This window comes from Camelina sativa, chromosome 3 (assembly GCF_030686135.1).
Source record: "Camelina sativa cultivar CO46 ecotype springtype chromosome 3, ASM3068613v1".
In the NCBI taxonomy this organism is placed as follows: Eukaryota; Viridiplantae; Streptophyta; class Magnoliopsida; order Brassicales; family Brassicaceae; genus Camelina; species Camelina sativa.
The window spans coordinates 8,413,999-8,425,962 of NC_141882.1; the positions used below are offsets into that span (position 1 = coordinate 8,413,999).

Consider the following 11,964-nt stretch of genomic DNA (forward strand, 5'->3'; position numbering starts at 1 on the left):
CTTAAATTTCTGATAAAATATTATATTTATTTAGATTTTTTTGAACCTATGTACGATGTGCCATTAAATTTACATCAAGTTTTTTGGGTTATTGTTAATTGGAATATTATTTAATTCTAATTGTTTATTTTATAATCTCTGCAATCATATTCGTATTTCATTTTTTCCCATCCTTAATGAGTAAAATGGATAGATTGAAGATATAACAAAAAAAAAAATTCATTATCCTTGATTTCTTTTAAGTTTTTTTACAAAAAAAAAAAAAAAAAAAAAAAAAAAAAAAATTCAATTGCAATCGCCCGCAACCGCAAACGCTTGCGGGAGACAGCTTTTGAAAATCAGTGGTTTGAAGCGATTGGAAGCGATTTGGAGCGACTGGAAGCGATTTGTGTGATTAGTTCCAATCGCTAGCAACCGCTACCACCCGCAAATGCAGCGTTTGCGGGAGGTAGCGGGAGAACCAGTCACCACCATAGTAAAAACACAGTTGACCAAAGTTTATCCTACTTATGACCATATAACCAATCTAAAATTTTCTAATTCGGGATTATAATCTTTTTCTTCTTCTAAATACCTGTCAATGTCATCTAATAAACTAGTAACTGAAAAAGATTTAAAACCGGTCTAATTGATCATTAGTCAAGAGATCTTTTGCAAAAAAAGTGTTTTAATTTAACGGTAACAAATAAATTAAAGATCCACTTTATTCATAAACAAAAGAATATATATATCATTTTACTTTCTCATTATATTGTCTTCCTAATATAGTTAAAGGAAAGAAAAGGAGAAAAGCAAAGTGATAGAGGAGATGGAGAGAGAGATGCAAAACGATGCGTATAATGGAAGAGGAAGAGTGATGACGGAGGAGCAGATGGAGATTCTCCGAAAGCAGATCGCCGTTTACGCCGTTATTTGCGACCAGCTCGTCCTCCTCCACAACTCTCTCTCTTCTAACCATCCTTTCTCATCAGGTACACTTCTCCTTTAGCTCTCTTTCTATATGAACACATACACACACATGTGTGTGTTCTTTTGATTTACAGACTATCACTATGTTTTTTTAATATTTACGAAAGACCGATATGAACTTCTTCATAAACTGTAAAACAAGTGTTTCAAGAAGCAAGAAATTAAACGCAGCGTTTTGAGATGCCAACGTTGTTTCCAATCATATACACACTTTTACTCATGGAGCTGCTAGTGCTAGCTTTTAGTGTAAGTGAAAACTGTGTTTGTGTTTGGTATACAACAAACGAACTCAATCAAATACACTTTTCTCGGTGTTTTCGCTGCGTAACCTTGAATTAAGTAAGTTTAAAATGATTTTGGACATTCGAAGACAGTTAAGCAACCGCATAGCGTTTGATTAACTGCTAACTAATATTGATTAGTTATTCAGTTATCTTTATAAAGTAAAATGTAGTTTTATGGTCGCTTACACCTAATAGTTTGAGTACAATCACCTTGTGATCGGTTTATTAGAAGCGAATTAGAGTTATTAACGTTTTGTGGTTCTGATAATACACATTTGTGTACTTGGAACAAACTTTTGGGTCACGTAACTGTTTTTTTTTTTTGTTTGGGTAATGAATTGAGATCAAAAAGGAATGAGGCCTATGGTCGGTGGATACTTTGATCCGATGGGGTCATCGTCAAATTCTCATAGGATATCGTCTAGGCATCGTTGGACTCCGACTTCGACGCAGCTTCAGATACTTGAGAGCATTTACGAGGAAGGAAGCGGAACACCGAATAGACGGAGGATCAGAGAGATCGCGACAGAGCTGTCTGAACATGGACAGATCACGGAGACAAATGTCTACAACTGGTTTCAGAACCGGCGAGCTCGGTCCAAACGTAAGCAGCCTCAAACGACGACGACAGCTAATAGTCAGGCTGATGATGTGGCTGTGACAACGGAGGAAAGGAGAAGTTGTGGAGATTCGGGTGGATTAGAGTCTTATGAGCATATACTCTTCCCAAGTCCTGATTTAGGTAAAGATATATATCATTTGTGTGTGTGTTTTTTTTTGCATTTGGTTAGGTTAAAAATCAATTGGTTTGAGTTTGGATAAGTGAATTAGGTTTTGGTTTTGTGGTTTCAGGGATTGAGCACTTGTTGAGTATAGGGAAATTTCTGGAGAGTTAAATTCGTATAGACTGACATGAAGGGACGATGAAGATCTCTAGTCTCATCTATTTTATTATCTCTGTTTCCACAAAACAGAATTGTTTGTGTGTGTGTGTGTGTGACATTAACAAGAAGTCTTTCATTGTAATTTTGTGTTCCTCAAATTGATATGCCAACATCATCAGTTTCACCATCAGAAATCAAAGTGAATCCATCTACGGTTGATATATATTGGCCGGTACATCTCGGTTAAATGACACTAAACAGTGGAAACAATTGACATAGCTTTTTTTGTTGTTATTAAATTTATTGTCATCTCACAAAAATCATACAAAATCGGATATTTGGTTATATGACCACAAATTATAATCTAATTCTATCAATTAGAATCCAATTATATCTCACAATTACCTCAATTAATTTGGTAATTGAGAAAAACCAAATCGGACCAATTGATCCTATTCAATTAAATCTTTCCAAAAATGTGTTTTGAGTCCAACGGTAACAAATAAACTAAAGATTTGTTTATCATTGTCGTCTTCTTCATCATATGATAGAAAGGAGAGAGGAGAAAGCAAATTTGTGAAAGAGGAGATGGAGCAAGGGAGCCTAAACGGTACGTATGATGGTAGAGTGATGACGGAGGAGCAGATGGAGACTCTCCGTAAGCAAATCGCCATTTACGCTATAATCTGTGATCAGCTCGTCCTCCTACACAATTCGCTCTCTTCCTTCCCTCCTCTCTCATCAGGTAAGTACACTTCTCTCTCATGAACTCCATAGTGGTATTTGGAAGAAACTTAAAAGGTCACGTAAAATGAATATTTTTATGGTAATTGTTTGAGAAAATACACTAGGGATGAATCTGATGGGAGGAGGATACTTTGATCCGATGGTGGCATCGTCAAGCGCTCATGGTATGTCTACTCGTCATCGATGGACTCCAACGTCGAAGCAACTTCAGATTCTTGAGAACATTTACAAGGAAGGAAGTGGAACACCAAATCCACGGAGGATTAAAGAGATTGCTGCGGAGCTGTCTGAGCACGGACAAATCATGGAGAAAAATGTCTACAACTGGTTTCAAAACCGGCGAGCTCGGTCCAAACGAAAGCAGCCTCAGACGACAACGGTGACTGGTCCGACCGGTGATGCGGCTGTGACGACTGAGGAGAGGAGTTATGGAGATTCTGGAGGGTTTGAGTCTTATGAGCATATACTCTTCCCTAGTCCTGATAGAGGTACTACATATGACATTTAATTTCGTGTCTGAATCTCTCGAATGGTTCGGTCTGTTTTTGATGCCTACCGTATAAGGTTATATAATCTAGAGCTGAAAACATGTGGTGAACATTTTGTGGTTTCAGGGATTGAGCATTTGTTGAGTAGGGAGAAGTTTATGGAGAACAAATTTCATACAGGCTGACGTGAAATAAAGACGAAGAACTCCTAATCTCTTCACTCTGTTTTCACTAAACTAAACCAATTATTTGGTTGTCTCAATAAAAGAATATTATATTATCTATGAGAGTGAGCTTTAACAAGTCTATCTAGTGTAGAATTTGTTTTTCACAAATTTACGTTTGACCTTCTACGAGTGTAGTATATACATATAACCCACCATGAACAAAGGGATTGCCACGACCTGGACATAAATTAAGTTCCGAACGAAGCTGGCCAAGTTAAGATGCAAAACCAATCTTTCTTCAGCCACATGATGACATGAGCAAAGTTCCTTGGTTCACATCTGTTTATGACAACTTGGTGCCGCTGGTTTTGCTGCCTTGACTATCCCTCATTATGAATCAGACCGTTTCTGCTTGCTGAGGTATGAAAGCATCCTCTTTCTAGGTCTTCTTGTTTGTTGGCAAATTGCGTTTTGGTAGTCTCAGCTGCACATACATACAAATGAGGTGTGGGATTAGACTAACGGTGTTAACAGAAACCAGAATGCATGTTATTATCTTTACAGACCTTTGATTTTGTAGTCCTCCAGCCTCCTGAATCTTGCTGCTGAATCGGGGAGTATGCAAATCTCTCTATTGACTCAAGCATATCACTCTTATCCACAGCTGCATTAGTGTCAGCAAGAGGTTCCTACAATACCATTAGGTTATTAATATTTATTCATACAATGAAATTGATGCACAATAAGAATCTTTACACCTGTCAAGCTTTGTCCTCAAAGCATTAAAATCATTTCAGTTCTATTTTAAAATATTTTGCATCTCCATTAATTCTAGTCTGAAACCTCAAATTGCTTCTAAAGACTTAAAGGGTATGTAAGTAGCAGATATACAAGAATACCTTGTGCTTTAAGGCCGTTTCCTTGCTTGCAGCATCATTCGTGACTTCTAGATGATCAGCAAAGAACAAAATCTGCAAACAAGTAAATTAGGTTTTGATATTAGGAAGAGCTCAAGACAATGCACCCAATCATAAATGAGAGATACTTAAGCACTCGAAGGAATCACCACTGAAGTCAACTTACTTTACTCAAAAACTGGACATTTGATGAATCAGTAGCCATAACTTGCACTCCGAGACATGTGTTTGGGATACTGCAGAAAGGGCAACAGATGGTATTGAAAACACATCCATCTTGCTCGCACCAAATACCCTGACCTTTTGAGCCTTCAAATTTTCTGCAGAGTCTCTGATTAACTAATGAGCAATCTGTCATAATAATTGAAACACTTGTTGGCATTTCTGCAGCAGCAGTTCCTGATGTTTTTTTCAGAAGAGACAGCAAATACTTTTTGGACGACGAAGTCAACAAACAATTCAGATAAGAGTCATTCTCAGGTAGACCTAATGGACTGTTGCAGAGCAAACAAGATAGCTGCACTTTCTGATTCACTTCTGGAAAAGAATCTATGTTGTAGTTTTGGGATCTTGGTTCGGTACTCCCAAACCCAAACTCAATTCTTCTTGTTAAACTCGTGTGATCTGAGGGTCTTCTAGTACTAGGTGCATCACTGTTTTCGTCTTCAAGGTCAATGACAGGAGAGCTAGTAAACTTTCTTCTCTTCAAAGCTTGTGAATTAACGCTCGTGTTGAAAGATGATTCTGCTTCTAGAGTCGAACTACGGATGTCACCGAAAGAATTTCCCTCAGGATTTGCTACTACGGACGACTCAGCTCCAAGAGGAGATTTTCTAAAATTTGGAGTAGATATATGCCGCTTTAATAATTGATCAGGAGATCTCAGACCTATTGCTGCTGGACTAGAGCTTTCATTCATCGAGCAAGAACATGGACTGGCTACTGATATCCCATTGATCATACCAGAGGTCTCCTTGACAAAAGATGTTTCTGGATCTTCATCACTGTAGGTCACTGATGACACCTCGCAATACCTGCACATGACAGTTGTTAAGTCTTCTTAAAGATCTGCAAATATAAGCTTACAATCTGCAGTATTTCGATACAGTGTTCACATTACATGCTAGTTTTTGTAGTTGAAGCTAACACTTACAAACATGCTACTTTGGAACGCTCTTTAAGAATTAAACTTGAGATAGAAATGGTGCAAATCAAATATATCTAGATTTGCATAAAAAGAAATTGTCTGATATTGTTACCCAGTCTCAGGTTGGACACCGCACTCAAGATCAATAACGTCTTTGTAGCATTCAGCTTCCTCTTTAATTTGAATGAATGTCTGAGTAGAATGCCGTACATATATTGAATCTTCAGCTATTTTTGGTTTCACATCTTTGTGATCCCAAAAGGCCTTGGTTTTGTTCATAAAAGGATATTTTGTATTCGAATCTGTGCGATCCTCCACGTCTACCACCTTCCTACCTGCGATATCCTGCACACAAATTCATTATCAATAACAAAATGAATTCATAGAGAACACCCAACACAGAAAAAAAAATCGTTTGCTTTTAAAATGTACTCTTGGTTCCACATGACTAGGTTTGTTCTGAATCTGATTTTCCTTCCTTCTGAATTCTTTGCTTTGGTTTTCCGAAGAAAAGTTCTTCTCAACAGTGTGATTCTGGGACGCAGACATCTTACTGTCAACTCGCTCCTGCATACAGTTTTCAGCGTTTTAATGACTATGTAATAAAGTTTCAAGGACCAGAATGAGATGGTTTGAACCTTGGCACTGTTGAAAAATGATTTTAACCCTTCCATAGATACTTCAAAATTATCATACAGTTTGATAGACTGCCTTAGCCACTTTGAAATAGACGTTCTGTTCCTTTCTTCTTTGTATCGCTCATCTAGACACCAAAACAAGGCAACCTCAGAGCTATGATAACCATACTGAACAAAACGTACATAAATAAAGTTGAGAAGTGACTATCCACAGATCACTGATATGTTGTAATTACCCAAAAATATGATGGCACCATAATCAAACCTATGCCGGATACATCGCCCTGTAAAGAAAAACACCATGACAGAATATCCTGTTACAATATTAAAATTGACTGGAAGAACCAATTGACAAAATGTAAGTTATTACATAGCACCTGCTGCTTGATTTAAAGCACGATAGGCCTGTTGGCAATACCAGTCACTCCCTCCGAGAAGGTTTTTAGATGATTTGTAGGTATCATTATATTTTTTCTTTAGTCCGACTTGAATATCATGCCTAGCAAGAAAGTGATTAATTAAAAACTGCTCCTTGAAGATGGATTTGGAACGAAGCTGAAAGATTTTAGGAAAATAGAATTCTTACAAGTTTGGAAATGGAATGCCGACAATTATCTGTATGTAATCATCAAGGGTTAACAGCCCATTTATCAAAAATATCCTAAGCTTCTATTGCAGCAACGGACTACATTGATTGACATCCACATAAGAAAATAAAATACCAAGACAATGCAGTTAAAAAGGATACCACTGCCCTGGCGTTGTCATCAGCAAAGTCAATCCCTTCTGAAACCTATTAGAAACATAGACTTTAAACTCAAATAAGTTATCAAATTTTCAAATATGTTATGTGAAAAGTACGAGATACCCATGTCATGCTCATAGAGTCCAACGACACGTCATCCCATATCTTGAGATTGGATTGCTTTTTAAATATTGAATATTAAATATAGATATAGAAACCATGACAAGAAAAGAAAAAGAAAAAACAAACCTTTCCTCTACACACTGCAAGAAATGCAGCTCCTTTCTTGGAATCATCTTGAGTCTCAGTTTTAATAGTCCATGCTTTCTTAACTCTTTTATTTCTTCCAGTGAATCTATTCTTCCCACGTATAGAATCATAATATCCCTTCAGAACAGAATCAAATTCTTCCTGGGCTCCTCCTCTTGGTTCTGCAACCAAGGATTCTTGTTTCAAATTTTTGAAAAGAAAAAAAAAAGCATAACAATAGGATTTGCTACAACAATTTTTACATGATCACAGAAGATAAATATTACTTACCAACAAAAAGGTCCTTTTTCAAGCAAAGCCGAGACCATTGCCCAGTTTCACGCCAACGTGTGCAGAGTTTTTCCATCAACTTATAGCTTGGAAAGAATACAAGGGAGCCACCTGGTACAACAGCGCAAATTTCTTCCAACGATTTCCCTAAAGCATCCTTCAAAGAAAAGTAGAGCATACGTTTACAAACACACAAAAGTAATGCATTACTGTACAAGAACACATATACAGGCACAAATAGATTGAACCAGAGACAAAAAAATCCCCGGTACCTGGAATTCATATGCATCAGCTGTTTTATAACTTGCATTTAGAGGATAATTACCAGGACCAATGGAGATTGCACCAGCCCACACCTGGAACAAAGATTTTGTTAAATCATACATTCAGTTCTGAAAACGGTTGCTACGTAGAGAGCTTTAGTCAGAACCTGCAGATTAACATCAATCACATGTGGAGCCTCTAAACAAGTGCCAAACTGCATCCCAAGTTCAGATGAGAAAGAATTCATCGGTGACAAAGTCCTATATTTTACAACCAATAAATTCAAACTTACTCATTCCTGAAAAAGATGGCTCAAGAAACATATAATTTAGCAAATGGGTTAAGGAGGAGAGTAGAATGGTATGCACATAAGGAATGTGATGTACAAAAAGGACCACATTGATCACTGGTAGTAACCATACTTAACAAAAAAGATGAGTAATGTCATAGTACATTGATGACGTTGTGGTTCTTTAAAGATCCTTATATAATGAAGTAACAAGGTGTTATTACTTGCCAAAATATCAGATGAAAAAGGTGTACATCACATAATTCTTTGCAGTAGCAATATTAAGAAACAGGATACTGCTTACCCAGATGTTAAAATGATGGATAGAGATATATCAGCTAAGTCTTTAAAAACAACCGAAGGATTCATGCACCACAAACTGAAAGTATGCGTCCATGTACCAGAAGAATCTCCTGCAGCCCAATAGAGCAACAGTGAACACCTTTTTAATTACAGATGGGTAAAATTTTCACAAATTCGGCTAAAAAGGTCCATTGTACCTCTTTTAGTAGAGCGTTGTAAACCCAGTTGGTAATCTAAGATGTGACTTCCATTTCTTGAAAAGAAGTACGTCAGTGAAGAGAACAACTCTGCATGAATATGATACAATAAGCTCTCATCCTCGAAACGATATCACAGGAAACAATGCTTAATAAAGTTAGGGAGACTCAAAAACCTTCTAGTGTCAAGACAGATAACCCACTCAAATAAAGCATATCTGATTCCATTTCTGCTTCCTTTGATGTTCTGATAGCCTAGAACAGCAATCACAATTGCACATTCAAGCATCATATAAAGCCTGTGGGCCTAACCAGATAACGTTGAAGAAATGACTTACCTTTGTAAAGCATTCCAATAAGATTGGGAAGCATTCACGGGAGATATTAGATTCCTCAAGCTCTCTTAAAGCTTTGTCTCCGGTCCAACTGCAATGATGTCATTGTGGAATTAGTGCGATGCTTGATTACTGTTTTATAAACATGGTTTCCCTACTTAACTTGATATTCTTTTGGGAAAAAAATGTTCCAATACCAATGACTCGACCATTATTTCTGGTAACACTGCATGAAACTCATCACTAAATAAAATATACTACAATGCAGATTATGCATACATGCAAATATATGCACAAATTTTTCGGGTGGGTTAACAGAGGATCTATATCTACCACATTTTAGTCAAGAATGCTACATAAAATATGTATAGCTAGTAAGAGTTGTCCAAACAAAACTAGTTCTCATGGAGATTAAGAAAACCAAGACTTTAAACAGTTGCAACCCCTTTCAAATTCTACAGTAAAGTAAATGATTGGAAGAAGAGTTTAACTTACCTAGAGAAATAGTGCTGGAAATCACGTTTTGCTAATGAATCCTTTTTTCTTCCAATCCAGCTTATCAATCCCTAAATACATAGACCAATCAATATTAAAACGTAGTCAGCAAAGATACATCTCAACATTATTTGCAGTTAATGACTTACATCTACTACTTCACACAAGGGTTGATATATCATTGGCTGTGCCACGCTCATCTGTTCTAGTTCACTCTGCAATTCTGCATAACACATAAACCACATTAGTAAATTAAATGTCAGTGAACCAAACCATGAATAAGTGCAGGAATAGTTTTGAGTAGTTTATACTGAAAAGAGTCTCTTCTTCTAAGTTAATGCTTCCTGCTTCACGAGCAATGTCTTCCATATTGCTGTGGACAGTGAAAAATTTAGTAGACGGCCTTATCATCACATCACAAGCATGCTAAGAAATCTGCAAACTCATGTTCCAACCAGAAAATTCTATGTGTAAATATATCAAAACCAAGAAGATTCTGAAACTTACTGAGCTTCATCAAAAATTATAATCGCTCCTTTTAGATCTACTTCAACTCCTGCTCGGATGACAGGATTAACAATATAGGAGTAAGGGCAAAAAACCAATTGTGCATTCTCCGCCATTGACCAGGAAGCATAATATGGGCAGCCTACAAGAAAGTTATTAGAGATTAAGAAATAGATAAATTCAATCAATAAAAGTAAACAATAAACAAATTCTAACCTCTAACATTTTTTCCAACTTTTACAAGATCTTCAATATCATGAACCTCATTGTGACCTCTAGGCTGAAGTGATGGATGAGATGTGATTTTATTGACGTTCCTGGAAGTTAAGGAAATTAGTTACATGGTTTGACGAGCTAACAACAAAAGGGGGAAAACTCCAGAACTTAAATTATCAGGAAAAACTCACTTGAATTCAGAACATTGTATGTTTGCCTTATCTTTTAGGAGCAACCGACTAGAAACGGATTAAATGTTAGTATAGAGGATATCTTTAGCTGAAAAGAATAATGTGATGATATGAATGTGGATGAAACTTACCATTCATCATCTACATTGTCTTTCCCATGTACATTACGATTAGTACAGTAATGTTTTCGTGAAGCCTTACACAAAGAAGACAGACCCAGGTGGAAGAAAAAAACACCTTTAGTATCTTGATTAAACGCAAATAGGCAAGTCCACAAAAAGAGAGCAAAATCAAATTTAACATACCAATACAGCCATGGGCACTCTATAACCAGTTTTCCGATACTCACGAATCACTTGAGTAATCTGAGAATGAGTTCGTCTACAGAACAAAAGCAAACAATCATTACTAAGTACGAAAGACAAAATTTAATTCATAATATCTCCAAGATTACTGATATAAAGCTTACGAAGCATAGTATATGGTAGGAATTTTGGTTCTTTTCTTAGTTGCAGTTTCAGCTTGCTCCACTTTTGTAGATGCAGCAGGAGTATCTAATCAGAGATAAACCACGAATTAAAGGCTGATACACTAATTAAGAAAGCCCAAATCATTAATTAAGGTCATTCGTGATTTCACGAACCTGAGGGCTGTGTCTCCGGTATGAACCCACCTCCGTGATTCAATGGATCGGTGACTGCTTCCGGCGCAGCTTTCGAGTGAGTCAAATTCCCTTTCAGAAGCCGAGATTTATAGTTCTGTTGCCAAGCAAGCACTGAGCACAGCAAAGACAGAGATTTGCCAGTACCAGTGGGAGACTCGAGTAACGCGTGACTGTGACCGTCTCTCTGGGCTCGATCCAGCGTAGATATGACCCGGCTCATGAACGCAAGCTGGGTTCCGTACGGTTGATAAGGGAACTCCACTTGAAGGCCTCCGATTTGGTAGACATTTTTAGGGTTTTTGGAGTTTAGGGTTTGTTTCAATTCGTCCTTCGAATCCGATTTAATGGTTGAGGAAACCATCTTCTTCGTCGAGTATCCCTTCGGGGTTCGGTGAGGGGAGAAAAATGAGAACTACGAGAGAAGTGAGGTTCGATGGTTACGCGTTGTTGACAAATGGGCGGGAAAATTCGACCCCTTTTCGAGTTTCTCTTTCTTTTGGCGCCCGCCATTGTTATTTTCTGCGAGCTTTACTGGTGTAAAAGCTGAGACACTAAAAACGACTTACAGTTCTTATTGTTTAAGAGAGAACGGCAATACTTCCGTCCTCAGCGTGATAATGGACGAAAGTGGGCTTATTAAGGCCCAATTTTCGTAGAGGCAATTGAGTGTGATCGTGATTTACCAATAAGGCCCAATTTGCGTAGAGGAAAAAGTTTGAAGTTTAAATAACCGTTGATTGCCCCTAGTTTACTTTATATGATTTGAAGAGAAAAAATAATTTACTTGTATTTTTTTTTTGTTAAATGGCGATTACTTTCAATTTATCGCATAATTGAGATTTTCCTGATTGTTCAATTGTCTTCTCTCACCCCTTTCATAATAGTATAATGCAATCATTTTTTCATACATATATTTCATAGGTAAGAGTTTGCAAGTTTTAAAAGGATTGCAACAAACAATATATATAGAAATTTTG

The 11,964-nt window shown here is 37.1% G+C and overlaps 3 protein-coding genes across 3 annotated transcripts; 2 read left to right on the forward strand and 1 right to left on the reverse strand.

Annotated features, from left to right (window-relative positions):
• The first annotated feature begins 750 nt into the window (after positions 1-750).
• On the forward strand, positions 751-2,360 carry LOC104776192 (WUSCHEL-related homeobox 14-like). Its single transcript, XM_010500207.2, has 3 exons — positions 751-971; positions 1,606-1,995; positions 2,106-2,360. The coding sequence occupies exons 1-3, from the start codon at positions 809-811 to the stop codon at positions 2,147-2,149; spliced, it is 597 nt and encodes a 198-aa protein (XP_010498509.1). The 5' UTR covers positions 751-808; the 3' UTR covers positions 2,150-2,360.
• Positions 2,361-2,692: 332 nt separating this feature from the next.
• LOC104776194 (putative WUSCHEL-related homeobox 10) lies at positions 2,693-3,725 on the forward strand. The gene is made up of 3 exons (XM_010500209.3): positions 2,693-2,882; positions 2,989-3,372; positions 3,499-3,725. Exons 1-3 carry the CDS (start codon positions 2,726-2,728, stop codon positions 3,555-3,557), a joined length of 600 nt encoding a protein of 199 aa, XP_010498511.1. The 5' UTR covers positions 2,693-2,725; the 3' UTR covers positions 3,558-3,725.
• LOC104776193 (uncharacterized) lies at positions 3,621-11,537 on the reverse strand. The gene is made up of 29 exons (XM_087508710.1): positions 10,967-11,537; positions 10,793-10,877; positions 10,629-10,704; positions 10,455-10,519; positions 10,324-10,371; positions 10,133-10,233; positions 9,917-10,058; positions 9,721-9,782; positions 9,559-9,632; positions 9,410-9,480; positions 8,918-9,005; positions 8,756-8,834; positions 8,580-8,669; positions 8,384-8,492; positions 7,957-8,050; positions 7,799-7,882; positions 7,527-7,683; positions 7,236-7,417; positions 6,990-7,034; positions 6,828-6,856; positions 6,619-6,740; positions 6,478-6,525; positions 6,242-6,366; positions 6,036-6,170; positions 5,716-5,948; positions 4,623-5,490; positions 4,439-4,510; positions 4,106-4,228; positions 3,621-4,023 (listed from the first exon to the last, which is right to left on the reverse strand). Exons 1-29 carry the CDS (start codon positions 11,346-11,348, stop codon positions 3,979-3,981), a joined length of 3,834 nt encoding a protein of 1,277 aa, XP_087364836.1. The 5' UTR covers positions 11,349-11,537; the 3' UTR covers positions 3,621-3,978.
• Positions 11,538-11,964: the final 427 nt, after the last annotated feature.